Source organism: Pestalotiopsis fici (assembly GCF_000516985.1).
Source record: "Pestalotiopsis fici W106-1 unplaced genomic scaffold PFICI_Scf_8, whole genome shotgun sequence".
Lineage (NCBI taxonomy): Eukaryota > Fungi > Ascomycota > Sordariomycetes > Amphisphaeriales > Sporocadaceae > Pestalotiopsis > Pestalotiopsis fici.
Window position 1 is genome coordinate 1,280,907 of NW_006917098.1, and position 22,488 is coordinate 1,303,394.

At 50.3% G+C, this 22,488-nt stretch overlaps 8 protein-coding genes across 8 annotated transcripts; 4 read left to right on the forward strand and 4 right to left on the reverse strand.

The window, feature by feature from the left end:
• Positions 1 to 894: 894 nt before the first annotated feature.
• PFICI_11072 (uncharacterized protein) lies at positions 895 to 2,373 on the reverse strand (the record flags this gene model as incomplete). Its single annotated transcript, XM_007839653.1, has 4 exons — positions 895 to 1,127; positions 1,194 to 1,514; positions 1,610 to 2,224; positions 2,280 to 2,373. 4 exons carry the CDS (start codon positions 2,371 to 2,373, stop codon positions 895 to 897), a joined length of 1,263 nt encoding a protein of 420 aa, XP_007837844.1.
• A 1,067-nt stretch (positions 2,374 to 3,440) lies between these two features.
• PFICI_11073 (uncharacterized protein) lies at positions 3,441 to 5,238 on the reverse strand (the record flags this gene model as incomplete). The annotated part of the gene is made up of 3 exons (XM_007839654.1): positions 3,441 to 4,721; positions 4,771 to 5,080; positions 5,144 to 5,238. 3 exons carry the CDS (start codon positions 5,236 to 5,238, stop codon positions 3,441 to 3,443), a joined length of 1,686 nt encoding a protein of 561 aa, XP_007837845.1.
• Positions 5,239 to 6,012: 774 nt separating this feature from the next.
• Positions 6,013 to 11,453, forward strand: PFICI_11074 (uncharacterized protein; the record flags this gene model as incomplete). The annotated part of the gene is made up of 8 exons (XM_007839655.1): positions 6,013 to 6,116; positions 6,181 to 7,777; positions 7,858 to 8,893; positions 9,486 to 10,091; positions 10,142 to 10,449; positions 10,514 to 10,650; positions 10,715 to 11,351; positions 11,406 to 11,453. 8 exons carry the CDS (start codon positions 6,013 to 6,015, stop codon positions 11,451 to 11,453), a joined length of 4,473 nt encoding a protein of 1,490 aa, XP_007837846.1.
• A 464-nt stretch (positions 11,454 to 11,917) lies between these two features.
• PFICI_11075 (uncharacterized protein) lies at positions 11,918 to 12,574 on the forward strand (the record flags this gene model as incomplete). Its single annotated transcript, XM_007839656.1, has 1 exon — positions 11,918 to 12,574. The coding sequence occupies one exon, from the start codon at positions 11,918 to 11,920 to the stop codon at positions 12,572 to 12,574; it is 657 nt and encodes a 218-aa protein (XP_007837847.1).
• Positions 12,575 to 13,447: 873 nt separating this feature from the next.
• Positions 13,448 to 15,394, forward strand: PFICI_11076 (uncharacterized protein; the record flags this gene model as incomplete). Its single annotated transcript, XM_007839657.1, has 1 exon — positions 13,448 to 15,394. One exon carries the CDS (start codon positions 13,448 to 13,450, stop codon positions 15,392 to 15,394), a length of 1,947 nt encoding a protein of 648 aa, XP_007837848.1.
• Positions 15,395 to 15,699: 305 nt separating this feature from the next.
• On the reverse strand, positions 15,700 to 16,810 carry PFICI_11077 (uncharacterized protein; the record flags this gene model as incomplete). The annotated part of the gene is made up of 2 exons (XM_007839658.1): positions 15,700 to 16,402; positions 16,494 to 16,810. The coding sequence occupies 2 exons, from the start codon at positions 16,808 to 16,810 to the stop codon at positions 15,700 to 15,702; spliced, it is 1,020 nt and encodes a 339-aa protein (XP_007837849.1).
• Positions 16,811 to 17,351: 541 nt separating this feature from the next.
• PFICI_11078 (uncharacterized protein) lies at positions 17,352 to 18,080 on the forward strand (the record flags this gene model as incomplete). Its single annotated transcript, XM_007839659.1, has 2 exons — positions 17,352 to 17,364; positions 17,476 to 18,080. 2 exons carry the CDS (start codon positions 17,352 to 17,354, stop codon positions 18,078 to 18,080), a joined length of 618 nt encoding a protein of 205 aa, XP_007837850.1.
• Positions 18,081 to 18,436: 356 nt separating this feature from the next.
• PFICI_11079 (uncharacterized protein) lies at positions 18,437 to 21,889 on the reverse strand (the record flags this gene model as incomplete). Its single annotated transcript, XM_007839660.1, has 3 exons — positions 18,437 to 19,495; positions 19,560 to 21,547; positions 21,850 to 21,889. 3 exons carry the CDS (start codon positions 21,887 to 21,889, stop codon positions 18,437 to 18,439), a joined length of 3,087 nt encoding a protein of 1,028 aa, XP_007837851.1.
• Between the last annotated feature and the right edge of the window lie 599 nt (positions 21,890 to 22,488).

Here is a 22,488-nt window from a genome sequence, read left to right on the forward strand (position 1 = left end):
GGGGGCTGAATAGGAGTTCGGCGGTCTTCAGTATATTCATGACTTGGGTACCTCGATAGACAAGCCAGTCGGCGAGGCTCTTGGGTGAATTAACTACCGCAATCCTTCCGAGGCGGACATACAGACCCCGGTCCACTTCAGCAATGAGAGAGACAGAGAAGGACAAAGGGCAGCGTCAGAATAATTCAAACCGCATAGCCAATAACGACGCTCCGGTGAGTCGTTCAGCCAGGGCCCCGGCCCCCAACACTGGCTGCATTCATAGCCCCCGGACTCTCCAGCGCAGGCGGCCATGGCCCCCACCTCTTCTATAAATGACCGCCACGCAAGCAGCTCTAGGACTAGTGGCCTAAGAAACATTATTAAATACGGTCCCTCGTATTTCCGAGAAGGAAGTATCGAAAATTTTAGTAAATATTATAAATTAGGCAAAAAAAACTTTTTGATTTTTATTATAATATTAAAATTAAAAGCTATGAGCCTGTGGGAGTCTCTGGAAAAGCCAGTGGGCTTGGAAAGGATAAGAATTTGGCAACTGAGCTATGGGAATGGACCCAGCGAGAATTGGATGGGAGCAGTATTTGATAATAACCGAGTCTTAATCATATCTTGTATCATAAGTCCATGCTTTCCGCAAGTATATTACACATTTATGTTGTACATATGATATTGGTCTACCTGCGGCGAGGTAATTCTGCTCAAGGGGCAATGAATCTTGAGAATTTGATCCTTGAGCACTGGGGATCTATACAATGCCATAAGCTTTGCCTGTCTACCACCTTCTTCTGTCAACATGAAGTAATGTCGGATGATTTACATGGGCGAAGCAACAGACACGCGCAGCATGTGAGTTTTGTTTTCCACCACCAATCAATGCCACCATTGCCGCTCATTTCAGACTACAGTCGAGGGGTCCTTCTCCTCAGCAGCCGAGACCTCCTCGGGAGTCGGAGGTTCAGGAGATCCGTCTGCTTTTGCCTGGGGTACAAAGAACCACAGCACGGCCATTCCTGCCAACAACGCGAGAACGATGGGCTGGAGGACGGCAACCCCAGCTTTTGATGCGACCGCCCCTGTGAGAAAAGGGAATGCGGCTGAGCCAGCCTGTCCCACTGTAGCAGTAAAGCCTGTCCCATAAAGTTAATGCCTCACTTGAATCTTTTTCTTGTATACGATGGAATCACAGAACATACCAATTGACGCGAGGTGTTGGTCTCTAGGGACAACCTGGGTAAGCACAGAAAGACCTGCCGGGAAAAAAGGAGCAATGACAAATCCCAGTAAGCTCACAAGGACTGCATTGACAATAATGTTCGGTATGACCCAAAACAAAACATGTAGTACCAGTCCGATGGCGATGTAGATGAAGACTGTGCGTCGCTCGCCGAATTTGTGGGTGAGGTCAGCTAATGCAACACGACCCAGAGTCAATCCTCCCCAGAATCCTGACGCAATATAGCCAACTTGGTTCTCGCTGCCATGACGAACTGCAATGAGGAATTCAACAACCCAGCCTGGCGGCTCGTTAGTATCACGGTCAACGAACATTAAAGAGCCAAGAGGCTTTGATGCCAGCTAGTGGCGCGAGTGAAAGCTTTTCTAAACTTACCTCCTATGGTCACCTCTGCACCAACATATAGGAAGAAGAATGCACTGAGTGCCCACACAGCCTTCTGCGACAAGGCGCCTTTGAGGCTATCGCTCGCTTCCGTCTTGGAAGACACCGAATCCGGGCGCCCAAGCCCCTTCCGGAAGCTACCGGCCAGCAAGACGACATTTATAAATGCGAACCCAAGCAACACGAGGTAGTAGTAATGCCAGTAGGCCGTTTTCGTGGCAATGGTTGTTGCCACCAACGGACTGACCAATGCACCAAGGCCGTAGACGGCATGCAGAACTCCCAGCCACCAATGCGCATTGGGGAGATTCGCAACCATGGAGTTGACTTGGGCATCTTGGTACGCCACTCCAAGGCCGGACAGGAAATATGCGCAGGCAAAGAGCGGATATGGTGGCTTCCAGAACATTAGGCAATATGCAAACAGCTGAGATAATGCACCAAACAGTAGCGTACCGCCCATGCCGATCCTTGAGGAGATGTGGACATTGGTGAAGGCGGCGACAAGGAAACCGGCAAAGTTGATCAGATACACTAATGCAATTGGGAACAGCCCAATGTTGTAAGCGGACTGGAGGAAAGGAGTCAATGCTCCCGTAGTCGCATCTGAGTAATCACAATCATCAGTACTCTGTTGTGGTTTCACGTAATGAATACTAACCATTCATGCCCGCCAAATACACTGCCCAGTTTACAGCAAACAGCCGGATCGCTGGATGCATGGTATTGCCGTTACTACTAGCGGGTTCCGTCATTGTTCGGCTTTCAACCCTCTCTCGGCGAACTGTGTGGTAAAGAACTTGTGAGAGCCAGAACCAGGCTGGATGGACCAATATCAACAAACGTGTGCTACGACGTTGATGCGTTTGTGAATAATTCGAACTCGGAAATCTTGAGAGGGAGGAAACAGAATAAAGAGAGAAAGGGGATTTTCCCCAAAGTTTTTTAATAGGCTGTGATAAAGGAGGAATTATCACAGGTGCGTCTTGAAATGGAAATCAGTTGTTCAAGTGATGTGCTGGTCTGCGCTCTTGTAGTTATATACTTGCCACGGTCATAGTGCCACTCGCGAGGGCATGTGCGGGACGTAAGACGTGAAAATAATTTTCTCACCTAACTTGATTCCACTCTTTGTCGGAAATAGTATTCAATTTTCATCACGACATGTGGTCAAACATCGTTACTTGTCCCCCTGCATGGCAAGCGCTGCACCGCTCTGACATGGAGGAATTTTGCACAGCCGAGCCACCGATTTCTGCCGCACACTATTCTCATTTCATTGGTTGTATCGATACTGGAAATGTAGGCTAGAGGTGCAATTGATCGATTTCAGAGGTTGCTCCTAGGGCGATCTCAGTAGCTGTGTCATGCTTGCGACGACCGAAAGTGGATTTGCTGTCCAAGGACGATTCAATCTAGGTAAACATTCCACCGATGGATGCGACAATTAAGCTCGGTTGGTTCAACTACCATTTGTAGCTTAGTGGGCGTGACTCAAATGTACTATAGTATAGCAAGGTTTGTGTCCGATGGGCCGTACTGCCTAAAGGGGAATAAAGTCGAGCTTCACTCCGCTATTGCGTCCCGTATCTGTTCCGCCGATGTCCAAATTGAGTCTATTACCCAAAGAGGGCATACAGCAGGGCAGAACTATGGCTCTGCAGCTGCAGCTGTAATCTTCAAGCGTAAAAATGGTACGGCTCTCTCAAGTAGTAGGCAACGAGCAAGTCTTCGTAACCATTGGCACTGTAGCCACTAAGGAGATTCCGCGTGATGTAATATTTATACTATTCAGACAGCTAAAAGGATTACATGATTGTTTTCAAGGGTTGTCAGGGCGAGCCATTGTCTCCACGAACCTGGCAACAGACTGGTTCCCACGCCTTCTGGAACGAGAATTGTCCTGATTGCGCATTGGGCGTCTGTCCGCTCTCCCCACGGTCAAGACCAGGTTCTCTAGGTTCGCCTGCTGCCCTTGAGGCCCATAAGACGTAGTAATTACCTTCAAGACCGTCTTCGAGCCACGATCAATCAAGATACGAGACAACTGGCGCAGGCATGCACGGTATTGTACAGCATCGCCGCTCGGCATCGCATCGATAGCGGCGATGATGTAGACGAGCTTGGAAGACTGTAGTAAGTCGGCAAGAATGTTCAGGTAATCCTCTTCAAAGTTGGCATCCCGAAATCGGTTCATGTGAAATGATGTCTTGAAAGCAAACTGCCCGGCGGAACTCAGACTCAGTGCTTGGAATACGAGGCTTTTGAGCGACTCGAGGAGCGGGTACTGTTGATCTCGACTCGAAAAGATCCAGAGAACCGTAGTATGCGTCCTGACGAGATATTCCACCACGTCAGTACAGAAACCTCTGACTAGGTTTCTTTCTCGGAGCGTTGATCTTAGCAAGATAATGGATGATTTCTGGGAGAGATTCCATTCGTGCAGCTTTGCAGTGGCCCAGAATGGTTGTCTAAAGCTTCTGCGGCATTGGCGGGCCTTTTGTAGGTGAAGTGCTGCATGCAGAGTGATTTTGTGGTCGATGGCACAGTTGGACGATACCATACCGAGAGCTTGTTGCAGCTGGATATCAGAAAGGGCAGACTGAATGTGGATTCGATCGCCCGCTCTAACTGCCTTTTCAAATTCCATGACCTGGCGAAGTTCGTGTATAGTCGTTCTTATTACTTGCAATTGATCTTGGGTGCTTTGTTGATTGATTCGACTGTCTTCTAAATAGCTTATGAGTTGCACGTTGGCATCGTCAACCTTTCTATGGAGTACCCGAAACTCTGCATGGCTGCTTGCTGCTGCATTTCTCCTCACATTTTCCGTGTCTGATCGAATTGCCAGTATGAGATCATTGTAACGGAGAGCCGATGGCCGTGTAATCGAATGCAAGGCACGACGAGGGGTGGATTCTTCATAGTAGGCCCAGGCACGAATCAGAAACTGAATGATATGAGCATACAGCATGGATACTGCGCGTCGCATGATTTCGTGGGGGTATAACATGATGGCGAGTTCCACCGAGGCCAGAGAGCCGGCTATCTCGCTCAAGCCAGTGACCACAGTCACGGCTGTTCTTTCATGCTCCATAACAGCCTGAGAAGAAGTCAGTCACCGAATACGCAGTGAGAATGTTGATACTGACGCCAAACACAAACTTCATCGCTCCCCAGACCAGTGCAACATACTCGGGGTGATGGGACACGAGGACGTCCACAACTTTGCCATAGTGCAAGAGCTTTTGAGAAAAGGAGACCAGAGATTTGTAGACTCTAGAAGGCCCATGCTTTTCTTCGGATCGACGTTTGGCATCGTCCACAGCTTGGACGACATCTTGAAGGGTGCATGATTCCAATATTTGTTGCGCTAAATGTTTCTTCTTGACATCTTTAGTCAACTTTTCCCCGAATATCTTGACGCCCTCCTCAAAGGCCGTCCGCGCTGGCTCAAATGGACTTGACTTTGGGCATTAGCGTGTGGCTCGATGCATTCCAGACACACTTCATCTCGACACTTACTCATGACTTGAAGCAAGTTGAGAATTGGTAGTCCAAAGACTCAATGGATCTACATCCGGTGTTTTCTGATGTGTTGATTCGTTGGTTGCAGCCATCTTATTCCACGGTACGATGTTGCGATTTTGATAAGACGAAAAATAAATCTTACAGATGCGTCGGGTGCAGCGCCTCGTGAGAGGGAACAGCAAGAACTCAGCTGTGTATGTAATGGGCACGTGGATCAAACTTATTGCGTTCCGTCGTATGCGTGCGATGTCCACGGGTCCTATCAATAGACGCTGTGCTCTGATCGATTGAATGATTGATTGGCTGCATGGCTGCTGCATCGTTGGGCGTAGAGCCAACCCCTCAGGCTATATGCCACATCCAAACATTGCTGAACACCAAGCTTTGGTCCACGAAAACACCCTGGCGAGACCTGCCACATTAGCGACCAATACATGGAGCATTTTCGAAAGTATTCGACATGGTAGCTTGAAAGTGATGTAGGTCCGCAAAAATGAAGCTCAAGCCCATCAATTTGAATGGCTATTCTGACGGCCAATAGATAAGACTTGTTGCTCCAACACCAACTAGGTCCAGTGGCTCCCTTGCAGATTTCGCGACACGAGAACAACGGGCGAGACGAACGTGGCCGAATTGTGAGTCGGGACAGCTCAGAAGTGAGCGGCAATACAGCAAAGCATGAGCGAAACGAGCGGTCCATAAACTCTCATGACACACCATCCGACGAGGGAGACAGATCGAGATCTCAATCCAGCGTCGAGATACCCCAGAGCTCTATAGAGTATGGAAGCAAGAGATCTTTAGATCTAAGCGAGGAGCGAACCACTTCAGAATACTCGAATGACAGAGAAGAAGGATCTGGGATGGACAGGGAGAAATCGACCCCGGCCTGTGAGAATACAGAAGAACTACGCCTGGAGAACGACGCAACAGCTGACGTAGCGCTCAAACTTGATAGCCTCTTTCGGTACGTTGTCTTGAATCCTCGTTCAGAACAAGAAATTGTCAGAATGATAACCACTACTATGCAGCATCTCCGATATTCACACCTTCAAGCAAGCCATCACCATATCCGACGACCTCAGTCACGTTGCCAAGATCGAGGAACGACAGCTCCTTGCACTGAGAGACAAGAACGAGCGACTAGCACCACTTGTCGCCACCGTATTAAATCCACTTGGCCCCACGGCCTCCAACAAGCCTTTAAGGTTAAAGGACTACCAGATCCAACTTATGCTACTAGAACAACAAAATAAGAAAAGATTGATGCTGGCTCGACAGGAACAAGATATAATGTTCGATCCACCTGTGGAGAGCCCTGTCAATTTCATGCAACCTGAAGATCCGGCACTGATGGGCGGCCCGGCCTTATCCCGAAAACGCAAACGTCTCCTGGATGACAACAGCGACACGCAACTTAGCCCAGATGTCCTGGAGATGGATGCAGTGGAGCTACGCTCCTTCATCGCAGCGTTGGAGGAAAGGGCCATTGCACTAGGGGCGTCATATGATGTACCGAAAATCCCGTCGTCGCTCAAACATCAGATTTTGTACCGAATTTTTGAAGAAAAGACTATTTCAGATGGTCCCAAGGGGAAGAAGTCAATCCAAAAGATCGTGACTGGCCCTTATTTTGACCCTCCAGAATGGGTTGGCGGGCAAGACGAGACCGGAACACTCCGTTGCCAACTTCCGCTGCAGAATTTTGATCTCTTCTTGGAGAAAAACAAAGATCTGGCATTTATAGTGTACAAAACCTATGATCTACAAGTCGGTCATGAGAATGAGTCACAGCGACAAAAGGTGGTTGTGAATGAATCCATTCATCCCATTACCGACGAATTGAAAGAGGCGGTCAAGGTTCTCTTGGAGTCAGAGGAGGAGTTCTTCCAGTTGCACCAAGAATACAAGGATACTTCCGAGCTCACGGCTCCCTACCTCTGGGTCTTTCATCAGCGGGACAGTTGGGAGTCTGTTTTGGAAGGCTTGCCCCAGGTGCTTCGAAATCAAACCAACATGCTCTGGGAATACATCATGGACAATCATGGTGAGGAATATGCTGCTGTTGATACATTCATATCCAGCGGACAGATCACGTCTAATTATATCAAGTATCTCTTCAAACCTGGTGACATTATCGTCGAATCTAAGAACGATCAGCACCTGGGATACATGGCCAAGTCTTGGCCTCACTATGAAGGAAAGAGTCTTAAGGCGCGGCAGCACAAAGGTGCAGTGCCCGACAACAGTTCGGCATCTTTTCATGGCGTGAACAGCATCTTCAACCACAGGGGCGAGGAAAAGGTGGTGGTGCATAAATGGACAATCGAGGCCTGGCATTGGGAATTTGACGGCCAATTTCGACGCAGGAGTGGCATGCTCTGGTTATCCGTCGAAGCTGATCCCAGAGATACTGAGAAAGGCATTGCGAAATCAAAGCACAATGCTGATCAACAGCAAAATGATTCCGGCATTGTCAATATTGATGAGCTAGGAATATTTCCACTGTCATGCGCATCTGAAGAGATAATTGCCAGATTGCGCCGCCGCGGAAGATCCTTCTGGACCTGTCGGAATGGAGCGTTTATGTCTTATCGGGAATCAACAGGACAAAATGGATCAACTCTGGTGAGCACAACTCTCATGGCATTTGCTAGATTGTTCGTAGGGATCAAGCCGAAGATACTTGATGCTGAGTACTTGTTTAGCTGGAAGAACGCTACATGATTGATCTCAAGACATATCACAGTCTCCACAAAGATAACAAAGCCGAGAGGACGGGCTTCGGAACCGGGTTCGTGCATGAAATAAGCTTCGAAGCAATGGAAAAGGATGAGCCACCCGACCCCACGTTCGAGTTTCTACTGCCACTTACCATCAAGGGGTTCAACCTGCGAAAGAAAAAGTGGTATGACCTGGCCGCGGACAGAATCAGTCCAGTCAAATGGAACAAGGAGGCATTTCAGAAGGTGGTGATTGACCCGAAGGCTAAAGACCTTATCCTCGCCCTCGTCAACAATCAGCTGGCTTCCGAGGTGAGCACTGATCTGATTGAGGGCAAGGGCAACGGGCTCATCATGCTCCTCCACGGCGGCCCAGGCACCGGCAAGACCTTGACAGCCGAGAGCGTTGCTGAAATCTCGGAGAAGCCACTTTATAGAGTGACTTGTGGAGACGTAGGCACCAAGGCAGAGGACGTCGAGAAATACTTGGAATCTGTTCTCCATCTAGGAAAGCTGTGGGGATGCGTTGTGCTTTTGGACGAGGCGGACGTGTTCCTGGAGGAGCGTAGTCTGAGGGACCTTGAGCGCAATGCATTGGTTTCCGTCTTTCTGCGCGTGCTGGAATACTACGAAGGCATCCTCATCCTCACGAGTAACCGAGTCGGTACCTTTGACGAAGCCTTCAAGTCTCGCATCCAGCTGGCACTGCATTACCCGACGCTTGGTCCATACCAACGCCTTCGGATCTGGGAGAACTTTCTCGACCGACTGGCGAAGCTTGATGACAGGTCGATCGACTTGGATGATTTGCGTTACCACCTGGAAGACCTCCAAAAGGAGGATATGAATGGCCGCCAGATCCGCAACGCCATCACCACTGCGCGCCAATACGCCAAGTGGAAAAAGGTCACATTGACCTACCAGCATCTCAAGGATGTTATCGAGGTCTCGGGCCGCTTCGATCAATACTTGAGCAAGGTTCGTGGAGGATTGTCTGAAGATCAACTGGCAGAGGATGAAGGTTGGAGATAGAGAAGTCGACACGCCATTGAATGGGTGATAGATGTGGCCTACAGGGTACAGCCATATCGGGGGCTTTGATGATATAATGAGGGCCTTGATTTTCCATTTAGCACACGACAATTGTTTATTTAGTGGGTTGATGCTTGCTTATAGACGTATCCTATTCTGTTTTATATCAATAAGCACTTAGCATATGCTGGTTCTCCTCATATGCAAACTTGCCGCCGTCTTTCACTGTTTTATTTTGGAATCAGGTGGCATCAGAAACGAGATGGCTGACTCCCGCCAGCCCCGCAGGTGTAGCGACGCCCTAGAGCCTGGATTAGGCGGTTTAGTACCCTGCTACCAACAATGCTTAGGCCTACCTAGGTGTGTTATCCCCCGCTCCATCCAATGGTCTGGCCGGGTAGCACATAGCTACTTGTTCACTATCCCTTTCTTCTGCAGATCCAGTCTTCACTTTTGAATATGAGCTGATCACCTCGAGATGAGCGGGCGACGTTTACCTGGTACGGACCTCTGAGCCTTGAATTTTGTGTCTGCACCAATTTATTTGATGGACTTCAGGCCAAACTGACACATGTAAAAAGGCCCCGCGTGCGCCACCTGCAGAGTAAAGTCACGTCGTTGTGATCGTGGTCGCCCTTCCTGCAATCGATGTCTGACCAAGGGCTTGACCTGTGGAGGATACCCCGACAAGTTTCGCTTTTGTGGCATTGCGAGTCGAGGTAAATTAAAGGGAAAGAAAATCCCGACAGCGGATGGGCCAGAGATTTCTTTGAAGGGCTCAGCGGAGCAACCCCAGCAGCCTGAAAGCTTGCCGTCCGCTGCACCTCTAGCTACCACTGAAGACGACAATCACATCGAAACGCTTCACCTTGGAGCGCCCTCGAGTACACTGCAGCTTGAATCTGCTTCTGATCCCCCGCGCCTTTCGACGCCTAGAGAGCCTTCTCAAACCAGACGAGATGGTCCGCAAAATGTCGAAACCCCCGTTGGTGAACGTCGTTACAGCGATGTTGATCCAGCTGAACTCAACTCGGCAATGACGATCCATCCTCTGCCCGACCCCAATTTCGTGTATGAAATGGTGACTTCAAATTCACCCACTCATTCCGAGTCGCCAGTACACAGCTTATTGACACGGATTGGAAATTCCCGGATTCGCAGTCAAGCAGACGCCCTCCTGGAACATTGTAGGTCTAATATATACCCTTAAGCCAGTGATTGGCGCTAATTCTAGAAGACGTCAGTGAAATATGTCCTCATCAGATACAACAATTAGGTGCTCATGTTGCGAATCCGTATGAATCGTACATAGTGCCTCTAGCAAAAGAGCCAGTAGGCTTATTATATGCCATATTGGGTCTCGCGGCCAGCCACTTGGGACAGGAGCAGTCTGACCGAGACCTTCAATACAACGTTGCTGTGGAGTGTCGTCTTTTATCCCTCTCGGAATTGGGTAGCGCAATAAGGCGGGCCATTTCTACTGAAATGTCAAACGACTTTCGAGATGCTATATTCGCCACTATACAAATCCTACTTTTGCAAGACGTAAGTGGTAACAAATCCTTCTTTTTGGCTATAAACCAGTCAACTTAACCCAAAATGATTTCAGGTCTGCGAAAGTGGTGTCTCGGAAAATGGTATACATATATCGGGCGCTTTTGCAATCAGTTCGAATCTCCTCAAGCTTGACACCTTGGAACCATTGCGGCATAGTCGAACGATCTTCTTCCTGAGCAACTTGGCTTGGTAAGATTGTGTTTGACTTGCACTTGATGCTACATATGACTTACCAAGTGGCTTATTTCTGTAGGCTCGACATAATACGCGCGTTTGCGAATCCTCAGCGATTGAGCTTCTCTCAAGAATCACGTGAGACTTTGGTCATGCTGATTGATTCTCGGTTTGAACTGGTAAATGGTTGCCCAAAAGACTTGTTCATTCTTATCGGAGAAGCTCTCACTTGTGCCAAGGCGCGCGGCTTGCAGGATATTGGGAAAACGGAATTCGAACAGAAGCTGCGGCGGATACTACGACAACTATATTCGTGGAACCGACATCAATACCAGTGCCCCAATGATGACGCTCGCTGGGTAAATGTTGCGGAAGCATTTCGGCATACCTGTATCTTGAGAGTCTTGAGGCTCTTGGACGAATTTCATGACCCGCGGGATCCTGAAATCCAAGAATCTGTTCATGCCATTCTAGACGCAGTCTCTGGGATATCGAAAGATTGTGCTCTTGTGGAATTAATGGTTCTGCCCTTGTTCATGGCTGGCGCTGATGCCATGTCGCCACATTCACGTCACTATGTGAAATTGCGACTGGATGATATTAGGGGAAGGTCAAGAATGAGCAATCCGGCGCCGGACAGACTGCTTCAGCAAGTTTGGGATGCTCGAGCTTTACAGTCCAAGCATGATAGGAAAAACATCCCTTGGATGTTATTTGTAAGTTGACTCATGGTGGCTGTTGTGTGATTTGAGATGGCTGACCATTATTAGACCAACGACAGCCAGTCAACTCGCCAACATGATTATTTAATCATTTGAGCAAAGTAGCATGCTTCGTGCATTATGCTGGGATATACACGATCGAGATATCCTACATTCTTGAGAGACGAGACAGTGTCAAAGAAAAAGAAATTGCAATTTACTTTGGCTGGTATGTTAAGAGAAGCTTTGGGTAAAGAACTAAGAGCCTGAAATCAATTCTCCGTCTAGTCAAATGCACACCGCTTTGCATGGTCAATGGTCTGGCAATGGACAGAGTTACCTTCTGGTTGAGCGAGTTTCCTAGAAGAGCTTAGCCGCTAAGTGACTGTTCTCAGTAATCATTTCGAGCTGAGTGGTCCCTCAACCGCCCATTGTCTATATAGTATAATAAGCGGCCTCCTCTCGGTTCAAAGATTCCTTTTCTGTCACTGAACACATTAATATCACTTTCAATTGTCCTCGTTCGTCAATAGTTTACTACGAGTTGTCTCTATATCTTTCGAACCTAACCTAAACACATAATGACGGACTTTACCTTATTCTCTGGCACATCCAGTCAGCCACCACTACCAAAGGACACTCAAGAGCAAACCTTTACATTGTCAGCTACTGCGGGCTCAGACATTTGGCGTACTGTAAAGGCAGCCGGTGGTCGAGACGACTTCAATGGACCAATCTACGCCACGAAAGTACCCTTGAAGTCTTTCCAGCACGCAGCCGCCACCATTTCGGCGGACTTTCAGACGCCGTATGCCCAGGGCGGTCTCATCATCTTCTTCCCAGGCAGGTCCGCAATTATTACACAGAACGAGGACGGAACCACCGTTTTCGAGACATCACCAGAGTGGTGGATCAAGACTGGCATCGAGTTTGAAAACGGCTCTCTCTTCGCATCCGTTGTCACGGCAAATCCCTCTGCCGACTGGAGCCTGGCCTTGCTGGGGACCAACAAGGCCACGTTTGAAGTGGAAAGATCGCATGGCGCATTGTGGATATATGTCACCAAGCAGAATGAGCCGAGGGTCCCATTGAGAGAGGTGACATGGGTATTCGAAAACGAAAATGATGGTCGTGAGGTCTGGATTGGGGTTGCCGCTTGTATGCCTGTTGGTGAAAAGGACTCTGGTGGCGGTGATTTGAATGTCTTGTATGAGAACTTTTCATTGAGGACCGTTTGAAACGATATACTTGAACATGCAAAGAGAGTCAATTAAATTAAGAATAAATAGCCATCCTATGTCTCGTAAAGTGTATATCATCTAGTGATTAGTTTTTTCTTCCTCCTCAACTTGCTGTACTTGGAATACAACAAAATAGCAAGAAAGGCAAGTCTCATAGAATTTGGATGGGATAGGATAGCCGGCCATCGTGTCTTGGCATATTTACTCTAGTGTCGCCTTGGCATTCGAAGCTGTATTACTCTTTAGGTTTGCTGCTGGATTGTCCCAAAGTAGCAGTTCGTCCCGCAAGCCAAAGGATGACGGAACCTGGTGCTGCTACGGAGCCTGTAGAGGATAGTGCTTCTTGTGTTTCTCACCATGACAAAAGCACTACCAATATGCCCCCAATAACTGACTCCCTGTTTCGGTATTAACCAGACGAAGTTTGGCCCTATATTTATTATCCATCTTAATGCTGTGATGTTTCGCATGTTTCCGATTGATCTCTAGAAGAGGTTCGAGTCCAATCCCAAGCTGAAAGATGACATAAAATTGAAATATCTGAAAGATTGGACTCAATAGGCAATCCTCACTCAATAGTCCCCGATAGAAATTATAGATACGATATACAGACTTCTTGTCTCTTGCAGTAATCAAAGATGTACCAGAAAACTTTTGTATAAAATCGAGTAGGTATAACATTCAAGCACGCGGCCGGAATTTAGCCGCAACGGCGCAGTGGATCCGCTCTTGCGGGAATTGAGCTGGGCGAAAGTCCGTGCATTGCAAGCAGTAGGCAAGCGCCGGCAGCTTTCCAGGTTTAGAGCTTTTGGAGAGCTCTTTGAATTGGACAACAGGTTCGACTAAATACTTCATGCGGCCAGCCAAAATATGCCGCCGCGATTGTCGTTACGAGCCTCGGCGGCTCCTCGTCGCCTCCTCGGACAAGTCAGCGGTAGCGAACGGCAGGCTGTTTGTTTCTTTTGTTCATTGACGGATTCCTCCTCTCCGAGACCGCAGCAGCAGCAACAGACACCAGCCACCCGACGGGCCAGACGAAGAAGAGGAGGAAGACTAGCTGCCAGCTCACAGCAACAGCAACGAGTTTACCAGTCCACCACGTCCACCGCCAGTAGTACATCATCGACGACACGAGAGCCGGATGCCAGAAAAGAGTTGGAGGATGCCTTGGTACAGCTCCAGAAACATGCCGCCAGCTTCGTGAACCTGTCGCGGTTGCAACTGGCCATCAATGGCCTACGACAAGAGCCCGGCAGCGAGGCGATCCGAGTCGCCATCCTCGGCCTGACCAATGGCACCGTCTCCGGACAGTCGGCCAAACAGGTCCTGAAGCTCCTCCTCGCCGACCCGCTCAAGGACGAGGAGGAATGGGAACGCGAAGTCGACCGCCACGACCTGACGCAGCCCATGATCATCCGGGTCGGCGCCAAGGATCACCAGACACCCGGGACCATCTCGCTGGCCAAGGGCAGTCTGTTACACGAGGTCAATGTCTCATCGGCGACAATGAATGGTCACAACCTCGAGCTGCTACTCATGGAGACCAATCCATACGTGGCGTCTGCAGACGACAGCGTCGAGGGCCTCGAAGATGCGATTCTCGTCCCCACGGTCGATATTCCCATATCAGGTACGGGGAGGTACACTCCAGTCACGACGCCGGTACACAAGGCTCTCCTGGTGACAAATGGACTCATGGGCGCTGCATCCGTGGCATCTCTACCACTGTCGGAAAGCGCAGATGTCATTGCAGCTGCTGTGGACATTCCAGAGTATAAGCCGGACAGTCAGACAGCTCTACCATTCACGCCCATTGATGTAGGAACTGCCAGCGTCGGTCTTGGTCTGATCCGGAAAAGTCTTAATGATGCCATGGAATACGAGCACATGTGGTTCCAGAGCAATTTACCAAAACTCAAAGATTGGGTCAAGGCAGATGTTACAACTGACGCTGCTGGCATCACAAAGGCGCCTGTACGGAGATTAATAGCATCACTACTGCAAAACACCACAATCGCAATAGCAGAAGAGGAAGCAAGGGCTGTTTCTACCACATTGACAACCGCAACATCCCCGAAATCGACACATCTCAATTCCAACCTGGCTGCATGGGCCGAGGGGGCCCATTCAGAGTTGCAAGAACAGCTAGACCTGGCATTCTCGAGCCGGAGGTGGCGCAAGCTGGGCTGGTGGAAACTCTTCTGGCGCGTCGACGATGTGCACATGCTCACGACCGACATTATCAACCAGCGGTTCCTGCCCACGGCTGAGAAAAAGGCAATTTACCTGGCTGGCCAGATCCAGGAAGCCAACGCGCCAAACAGCATTTCGGTCGTTTATGATGCACCCGTCTTACAGACGCCCGACGTTCAACCAGCTGTACCAACGACCTGGCCGACAAATATCCCGGCAGCACGATCCTATCTCCAAAACGAGACGATACCGGCCTTGCAGGCACTCGCACAAAAGCTCGTCCTGCAGACATTGAGCACATCGGGCCTGACCACTTCTCTAGGAGCCCTGGCCTACTTTGGAACTCTGACCACGGGCATTTATGAGGCTGGCGCCGTTGCGGCACTTGGTATCGTCTGGAGTATGCGCCGGATGCAGAAGCAGTGGGAGACGGCACGCAGCTTCTGGGAAGGAGAAGTGAGGGAGGAGGGACGCAAAGCTGTTCGTGGTGTCGAGACTTCGGTGGAAAAGGTCCTGAAACAGTCTGAAGACGTGGACGCCACTCCCGTCGCCGAGAACGAAGAACTCATCAGAGCTAGAGATTTGGTCGAGAAGGCCACCGAGGCTCTTGACAGGTTAAAATAGAGGAGGCCTGTATAGATTATGTGTATAATTAGTGTACCCGGACATAATTCCAGCTGATCGGCCGTGGACGTCTTGTTCACATTAAATCTCTCTACTCCATCCTGACCACAATACATAGTCCTCATTGACTTTCCTCGCTAATGGTTGAGAATAATTAGGCCAAGAACATTGAAACGGGCTTACTAAACTCACCAAAACCTGTAATATGATTTCCAAGGGGTATCGTTTGCCGCGCACAGTTTCCAATGCGCAACAGCGGCATGTAATTTTCTCTATCTCATCAGCCATTTGTTTCGTCCCCAATCTTACTCGGTGCGTGGGCGCTTGGACTCGCCATCGCCATCGCCCTCGGCCTCGTTCCCATTGACACCATCGGCATCACCACCATCAACCTCGTCTCGGCCACGGACACGACCGGCGCCTTCGCCAAGCTCACCACTGATGACGACACCCTCGCCCTCTGCCACCTCGGCGCCGCCACCGATCCAGTTGCCCTCCTCGTCAAAGTAGTCCCCCACGTTTTCGGCCGTGATCCAGCCCGAGCTCCCGGGCATTGGCGGCGGTAGACCACCGTTGGCATCGCCCTGAAACGCGCCAGGCAGGCCCTCGAGGGCTTCTCCCTCGAACACGATTCTGTCCATGTAGTCCTCACCATCGCCCTCGTCGTCTTCGTCCTCGTCGGCTGGGTCCGGGTGCAGGTTCTGACAAGCCGAAATCTGGGCAAAGAGAGCCGAGGTGCGCTGGGCGTTGAGCGGGTCTATTATCGACTCGGTCGCGGCAGCATCGACGGCCTTGTAAGGAACGAGAGTCAGTTCCAGGGGATCAAAGGACTCGTCGTCGTCGCCGCCGTCGCCCGAGAACTCGAGCTGCATGTACACGCCCAGGAATTTCTTTGTCTCGTCGTCGGGGTTCTCGCGGCTCTTGAAGTTCTTGGTCGCGTGGAGGGAAATGGACGGGTACGGTATCTCGATACCAGTCTGGTTGTTGTGCGAGTAGAGAATCAGCTTGCTATAGTGACGGCGTAAAGATACAAAGTCAGCTCAACAAGATCTCAATTGCCAGATGGCACAAGTGAAGGGGTTTGTGTATTTTCTCGTACTGTGATGACACAAAGACCTCGACCTTGTCTTCTTCGCTCAGGTGCTTGCCGCCGTCGTTTTCGAGGGCGAGGGCCTCGGGCGGCGTGGGTGGCTTGTTGGGCGCGGCGTCACTGCCCTCCTCCACATGGCCGCCGCTGGAGAAGATGTGCAGGCGACTCGACTGCTCGGGCGAGCACCAGGCCTTGATGTGCTCGTCGTGAAAGTACAGCACGGGCTTGCCGTCGAAAAAGGTCTCGGGCGTCTGCGACTGGTACTCGCTGAGGGGCTGAAAGTCTGCTTCCGCCGACGGGCGGTTCTTAATCACCGTGGGCAGCATTTTTCTGTGGTGGGTTTCTTGGTAACTGAAATAAACAGTTTTGCCTTTTGCTCAGAATTACAAAACTCTGGAGAGTTTCTGATGCAGTAGTTTGATCTATGTATTGTTGCACAAAGTCGATCAAACCACCTTTCTTTTGCCTGGTCCCTGGATTTTACAAGGTCCCAAAGCTCCATTAGCTCAATTGGACGCGCCTTGCGTCAGTCGCTGGGAGATCGCGGGGCTTATCGTGCCTTATCCTGGAGCTTATCGTCGATTATCGCGATCATCCAAGCTCAATGATTACCTACACATTTACGTACTGGTACCTGCATCCCCCCCAATTCGAAGTTCAAGCGCATGCGAGTTCCGAGCTCCATTTGAGAGTGTCCATCTTCCCAACGTGAACAAACTTGTTTTCCAGCCAAGTCTTCGTTATTGCGTACTCGGATCAGAGTCTTCATCTACCACGAACGCAAGCGCATTAAACTGTTAGCGAACCAGGAAATCATCTCACTTTCCCAACGACGACGGCGTTCCGGCGCATCTCCGGGTTGCGACAATGAGTGACCATCGTATGCCTTTCCATCCTGTCGCTCAACTCACTTTCCATAAACGCGCGACAAACGAGCCAGCAAATACATTTGAACATGGGAAGACTGACTAGCTTTATCTCCAAAATACAGGCACACACCCTCTCCTCGCTCAGATCCCTCTGACGGTATCTCCCTTTGTCAGTCTGCCTACCGCCGCCACATTACCATACACCTACAAGCCCATGCCGTCGACGCTCCCACCGTCCATCAGCGGCATCACGACAACCTCGTCACCCACCGACACCGATCCCTCGAATCCCGCCTCCTCCTCGGCCGCCGCTACGGGCCCCATTGACCACAAACCCCGCTACGTCGTCTCCACGTCGGGCCACGCCGCCCACCCCGACGACATTATTGCCTCGTGCCGCGCCCTGCAGTCCCACGTTGCCCAGATGCAAGCCGACGCCGAGCGCGAGCTGCGCGAGCTGGACCAGCGCATCCGTGATCGCGAGCTCGCCGAGAAGCGCCGCGTTGCGCCCGGCTGGCTGGACAGCGAGTCCCGCCTGCTGGAGCCCGAGCGCAAGGCGGCCGAGGCCGAGGCAGACGGTAGTTGTGGCGGCGAGTTGAGCGCCGGGGATGGATTGGTGGCCGGTCAGTTTGCTCAAATGAGTTTGGCGGATCGGCAGGGCGCTTTGGAAATGGCTGGCGATATTGACCAAGGGGCCGAGCTAGACCGTGCCTTTGGTGGCAAGTGATTGTGCATTCATCTCTTGGATTCAGGAGCATTTATTCTGGCGTATCCCTCAGTTTATATTGCATGTTTGGCGTTGCGGATAATCGGGCATTTCCGCCTTTTATTAGGAACATAGAATCGTACTACTTCATGGGCTCGTATCGGTCGTACCCATAAACCCTAGAGGCTGACAACAATCATTGGCTTCTGTATCGATACTTATTTAGATTGGTATTCAATTGATTTCGATAATACGAAATAGCAATGCTCTCCGTTTGACATGAATATTGCGGTAGCTAAACCATGTTGAGCACAAATAGAACTGTATAAGCATGAAATCGCTCTCCTTCACCATCCAGTTTGCCAGTGATGGCCCAGCTAGGGCTCACCTTCACTATTCGGCCCCCTGACCAGATGCTCAGCTCTTCTGATCTCCATGCGCTCCTCGAAAGCGCTTGAATCATCGTCGTCGTCCTCGATATCTTCATCGTCATCGTCGCTAGGCCCGTCATCGCCGAGGTCCTGATCATGCTCCTTGGGTGGTTCTGGTGCCCTTCTCTTCTTCTCGAAATCCTGCCGGTGGGCGTTTGCCATGATCTTTCGAATCGTGCCACCTCCGCTGCGAAGGACATCCGAAGCCCTACGCTTCCGGAGTCCACTTTCCATTGCATCTGGAGCAGGAGAGGACCCGGAGGCGGCGACCTGATCACCAGCTCTTGCTGATCTTCCAGCTGCGCCCACATCGAGACCGGTAGCCAAGGCCTCCTGCGAGCTCCTTGGGCGCGGGGCTTCCTCACTCGGTCTCTCTACCAGAGGTTCAAGGTCCAGCTTGTAAGGAAGTGGCACGTCGCGACTAGCCTTATACTGGGAGACATTCGAACAATGTTCATTCTCGACACGGAACAGTGCCCACATGCCACGCCGAGTCACTTCGGCAAACCCAATCAGAAATGAAGCGATGCTATTATGCTGCTTATCATGAGTGAAGATTGCATAGAAGATCCAGGCGAAACGCAAGATGGGATCAATTATCATGATGGCATAGTATAGCCAGCGTTGCTTGATGGCTAGGATATCTCTCAGGAAGCGGTGTCGGGAGTCTGGCTGTAGGAAGGAGAAGTCCATAAACAGGTCCCAGATGGAACAGTAAATCGAGTTGACGCACGAAAATGTCACAAACAGAGCCAGAGTCGTAGTATGGTCTTGAATGCGGTAGAGTGAGAGCGTAACGGCTGCCATAATCGTCATGATGTATTTGCCGCAATTGACGAGATGAGGAAACTTGTTCCTGGTGTCAGAGTATCGGCGAACGCATTGAAATGCACGCCAGATGGGTGGCAATGCTGAGAAGAAGCCGAGCAAGCGTGAGTGACTGGAATTACACTGGTCCGGATCGTCCCAATAATGGGCATAGAGACAGAAGAAAAGCTCGACATTCTAGATCATCACCCACATTAGTATTGATATTACCCTTGGCGGAATGGAATCAAGAGCGACTTACGCAAACGGCATATGTTAGTGAGCAGTACATGTCGCCGAGAAAGAAATCTCTAAACTCGACGGGGTAGTAGCCCGCGAGCAACAAGCGCCAGTGGGAATATGCAAACCACTTTCGACTTCGATGAGCGAGGATCGGAAATGGAAGGAATATAAGTAAGACAGTGAGGAAAATTAGTATGATCGGGTAGTAGAGGTACATGGATGGCGACCCGTATCTCGTAAAGTTGAGCCACATGAACAAGCCAAAGAGCAAGAGACAGAAGCTCGGGAACTCGGCAAGCTGCCTCCAATCGAGTTGGTGGCGAGGGTCAAACTCGAAGATGAAGGGATAATTGACCTTGTAGGTTGTCCAAAGACTGCAGTCAAGGCAGAACAATGCAAACAAGTACATCATCAGAAAGTACCCTCCATAGATCTGCATCAGATAACTGGTTTGTTCCCTCACCACGGGATCTTCGTCGAACAGGAGCTCAGCACCATAGATCAAACCCTGGACAGCAAAGACTCCACCGGTTCCCAAGAAGATACCAGTCAAAAAGGTGCTGCCAGACTCATCCCTTGGCTTCCTAGTGAGTCGACGGAGCTTTCCGGCAGCGATCTTATGGTTGCCTTTTTCAAAGTACCTGGCATAGAGGTCTTCTACGGCCTTGATGTGTCCATCCAGCGCCTCGCTGGTCACGAACCAAGATTTGTTGACCTTTTCGTTCATGAACCTATATGGTGGTCGAGCATTGACTGCCTTGTCGTACTTCTTGTTGAGTTTTCGGAAAGCCGTCCGGTTGAGGAGCGTGTACGACTTCAAAAGCTCAAGACCTCTGTAGAACTCTTGCAAAGCAAGCTTCAGCTTCCGTTTTGCCGATCGGTAGGGCACTTCGCGTCTCCGTATCTCATAGTCTCGTTGATCAGGTCTCAACATGGGTCCCACATTCGGTGTCTGGGCCATTTTCAGCAGAGCCTTGGAATTGGGGCCCGGTGGCAGAATTTTTGCTCTAATGGGATCCATCCAGCCGTTTGGTGTCTTGCGATTTTGCGGCTTGTCAGAATTCTCTTGGTCGTGATTCTGGTTATTGCTGAATCCATTCTCTACTTCTTGCTGTCTTCTGACCTCGGCCAATTCGGCAGCTCGCCTGTCTCTCATTTCGTGTAGCTGATTCCTCAGAATGGCGAGTCGTTGGCCAGCCTGTTCTTCCTTTTGTTTGTAAAAGGTTTCAACTTTTTCAAGCTCCCCATCGAGAAACTCAAAGAACTCCTTCTCCCGTTGCCGGACCGCGTCCAATGCTTGAGAACCCTGGTCCAGTTTGATGCTCTCTGGGTGGGCTGGTCCTTGGCCATAGGAAAAGATTCGACGCAATCGGCTCGAAGAGCTGTCAGCCCTAATCAATCTCTGACGAGGCAGAGTCACAGAGTTCCCCGTTTCGTGATTGCCAAGGGGCAACATGGTCGAACTACGCTTCATGAGTGACCTTCCCAAAGTACGACTGGAAGTGTCTGCAGGTTCTGGGAGATGATGTTCACTCATATTCGATTCTGGACGCATTGCAGGAGCAGGTAGTTCAAAGGTTTGACGGCTTCCGACTGTGGTCAAAGGCGACGCTGGCCCGGGAGGTGTGGGCACGAAACTACCGTAATTCCCTTCATTGCCCGGTGAGCGTGTCAATGACATACGTTCTGGTCTCAAGGGTATTGATGTGGGTTCGGACTGTGCCGTGGTTGGGTCCCTGGTCCTATCTGAACCTCCCACTGTCTTGCCACGTCCTGTTGGAGTTTGACCAGGACCAAGCGAGTTTGCTCCCGACGAGGCGGTTGCCTGGTGACCTCCATTATGCCTTGAAGGTGTAGAAAAAGTTCCTCCATAAGAGGGGGTGGAATGAGGTGGCAGGTCTGCCTTTTTGGTTAGGTGAGGAGGTGCATTGGCCTTGTTGATGGCGCGTGACACGGCCTTCACGTATTTCTTCCCGGCCTTGTAATTCAAGTACTTGATCCGCCATTCTTTAGAAAAAGGTCAGGTCAGTAAAGATCCGTGTTAATGAGGTAAGCAACGAGGCTTGGGAAACAGCATTTGGCGGCGCGCAATTGAAACGCCATCCCAAGTAAGCAATCGACCAGCGGGCTCTTGCCTGCTAGGAATGAAGATGCAGAGGAGATCTCATTCGCAATGTGCCCGCACCAGAGGCGATGAGAGGCAGTGTTCATGGAGGAGATTTTAGAGATTACTCACCTATGCACAGTTAGCCTAAGCAGATTTTCACGAGGGAACCATGCTAAGACGCTATCAGAAGTCAAAAACTCACCTGGGACGAGGTCCGCCTCGAGCTCCTTTGCAAATTTCATGACGTCAGATCATAAGTATGCAAATTGGGCTCTCGCGGTCCATCGATATAGTACTTGGGCACCAAAATAAAAGAGTGTGACCACGATGATGGCGCCTGGGAAAGCCACAGGCTTTCGTTCCTGAGACCTCTCCTCAGACAAGGTATTAGAGATTGTAACCGTCAAAATGACGACGGGCGCCGCGAAACTCAACCGCCGCGCGCCAAAAAAGGGTGGGAAAAAATAAGAATTTATTGACCTTTCCGTTCAAGACAGGTCCTTCGCTGCTTCCCGAGCTTGGGCCCGTATCTAAAGCGACCTTAGGGGACTTGATGGGTCTCTGATTGGCTGGACGCCCGACGTGCTCCTTTAACTTCCAGGCCACTCCACTGAAGCCAGCACACGTGCGCCAGACATGGACCTGCACACGGGCAGTACACCCAATACAATCAAGACACCATTGAGCTCGGAACCAATATCGATCTATCCATTTTGATATATTGGTATAGAACAGCCTGTAATTTACAATTAAAGAGCCCAACAGACGATCTGTGATAAAGCGCAGATAACATTGTGAGTCAGTAGGATCATTTTCACGATTGGGAAATCAATTGGTCTCC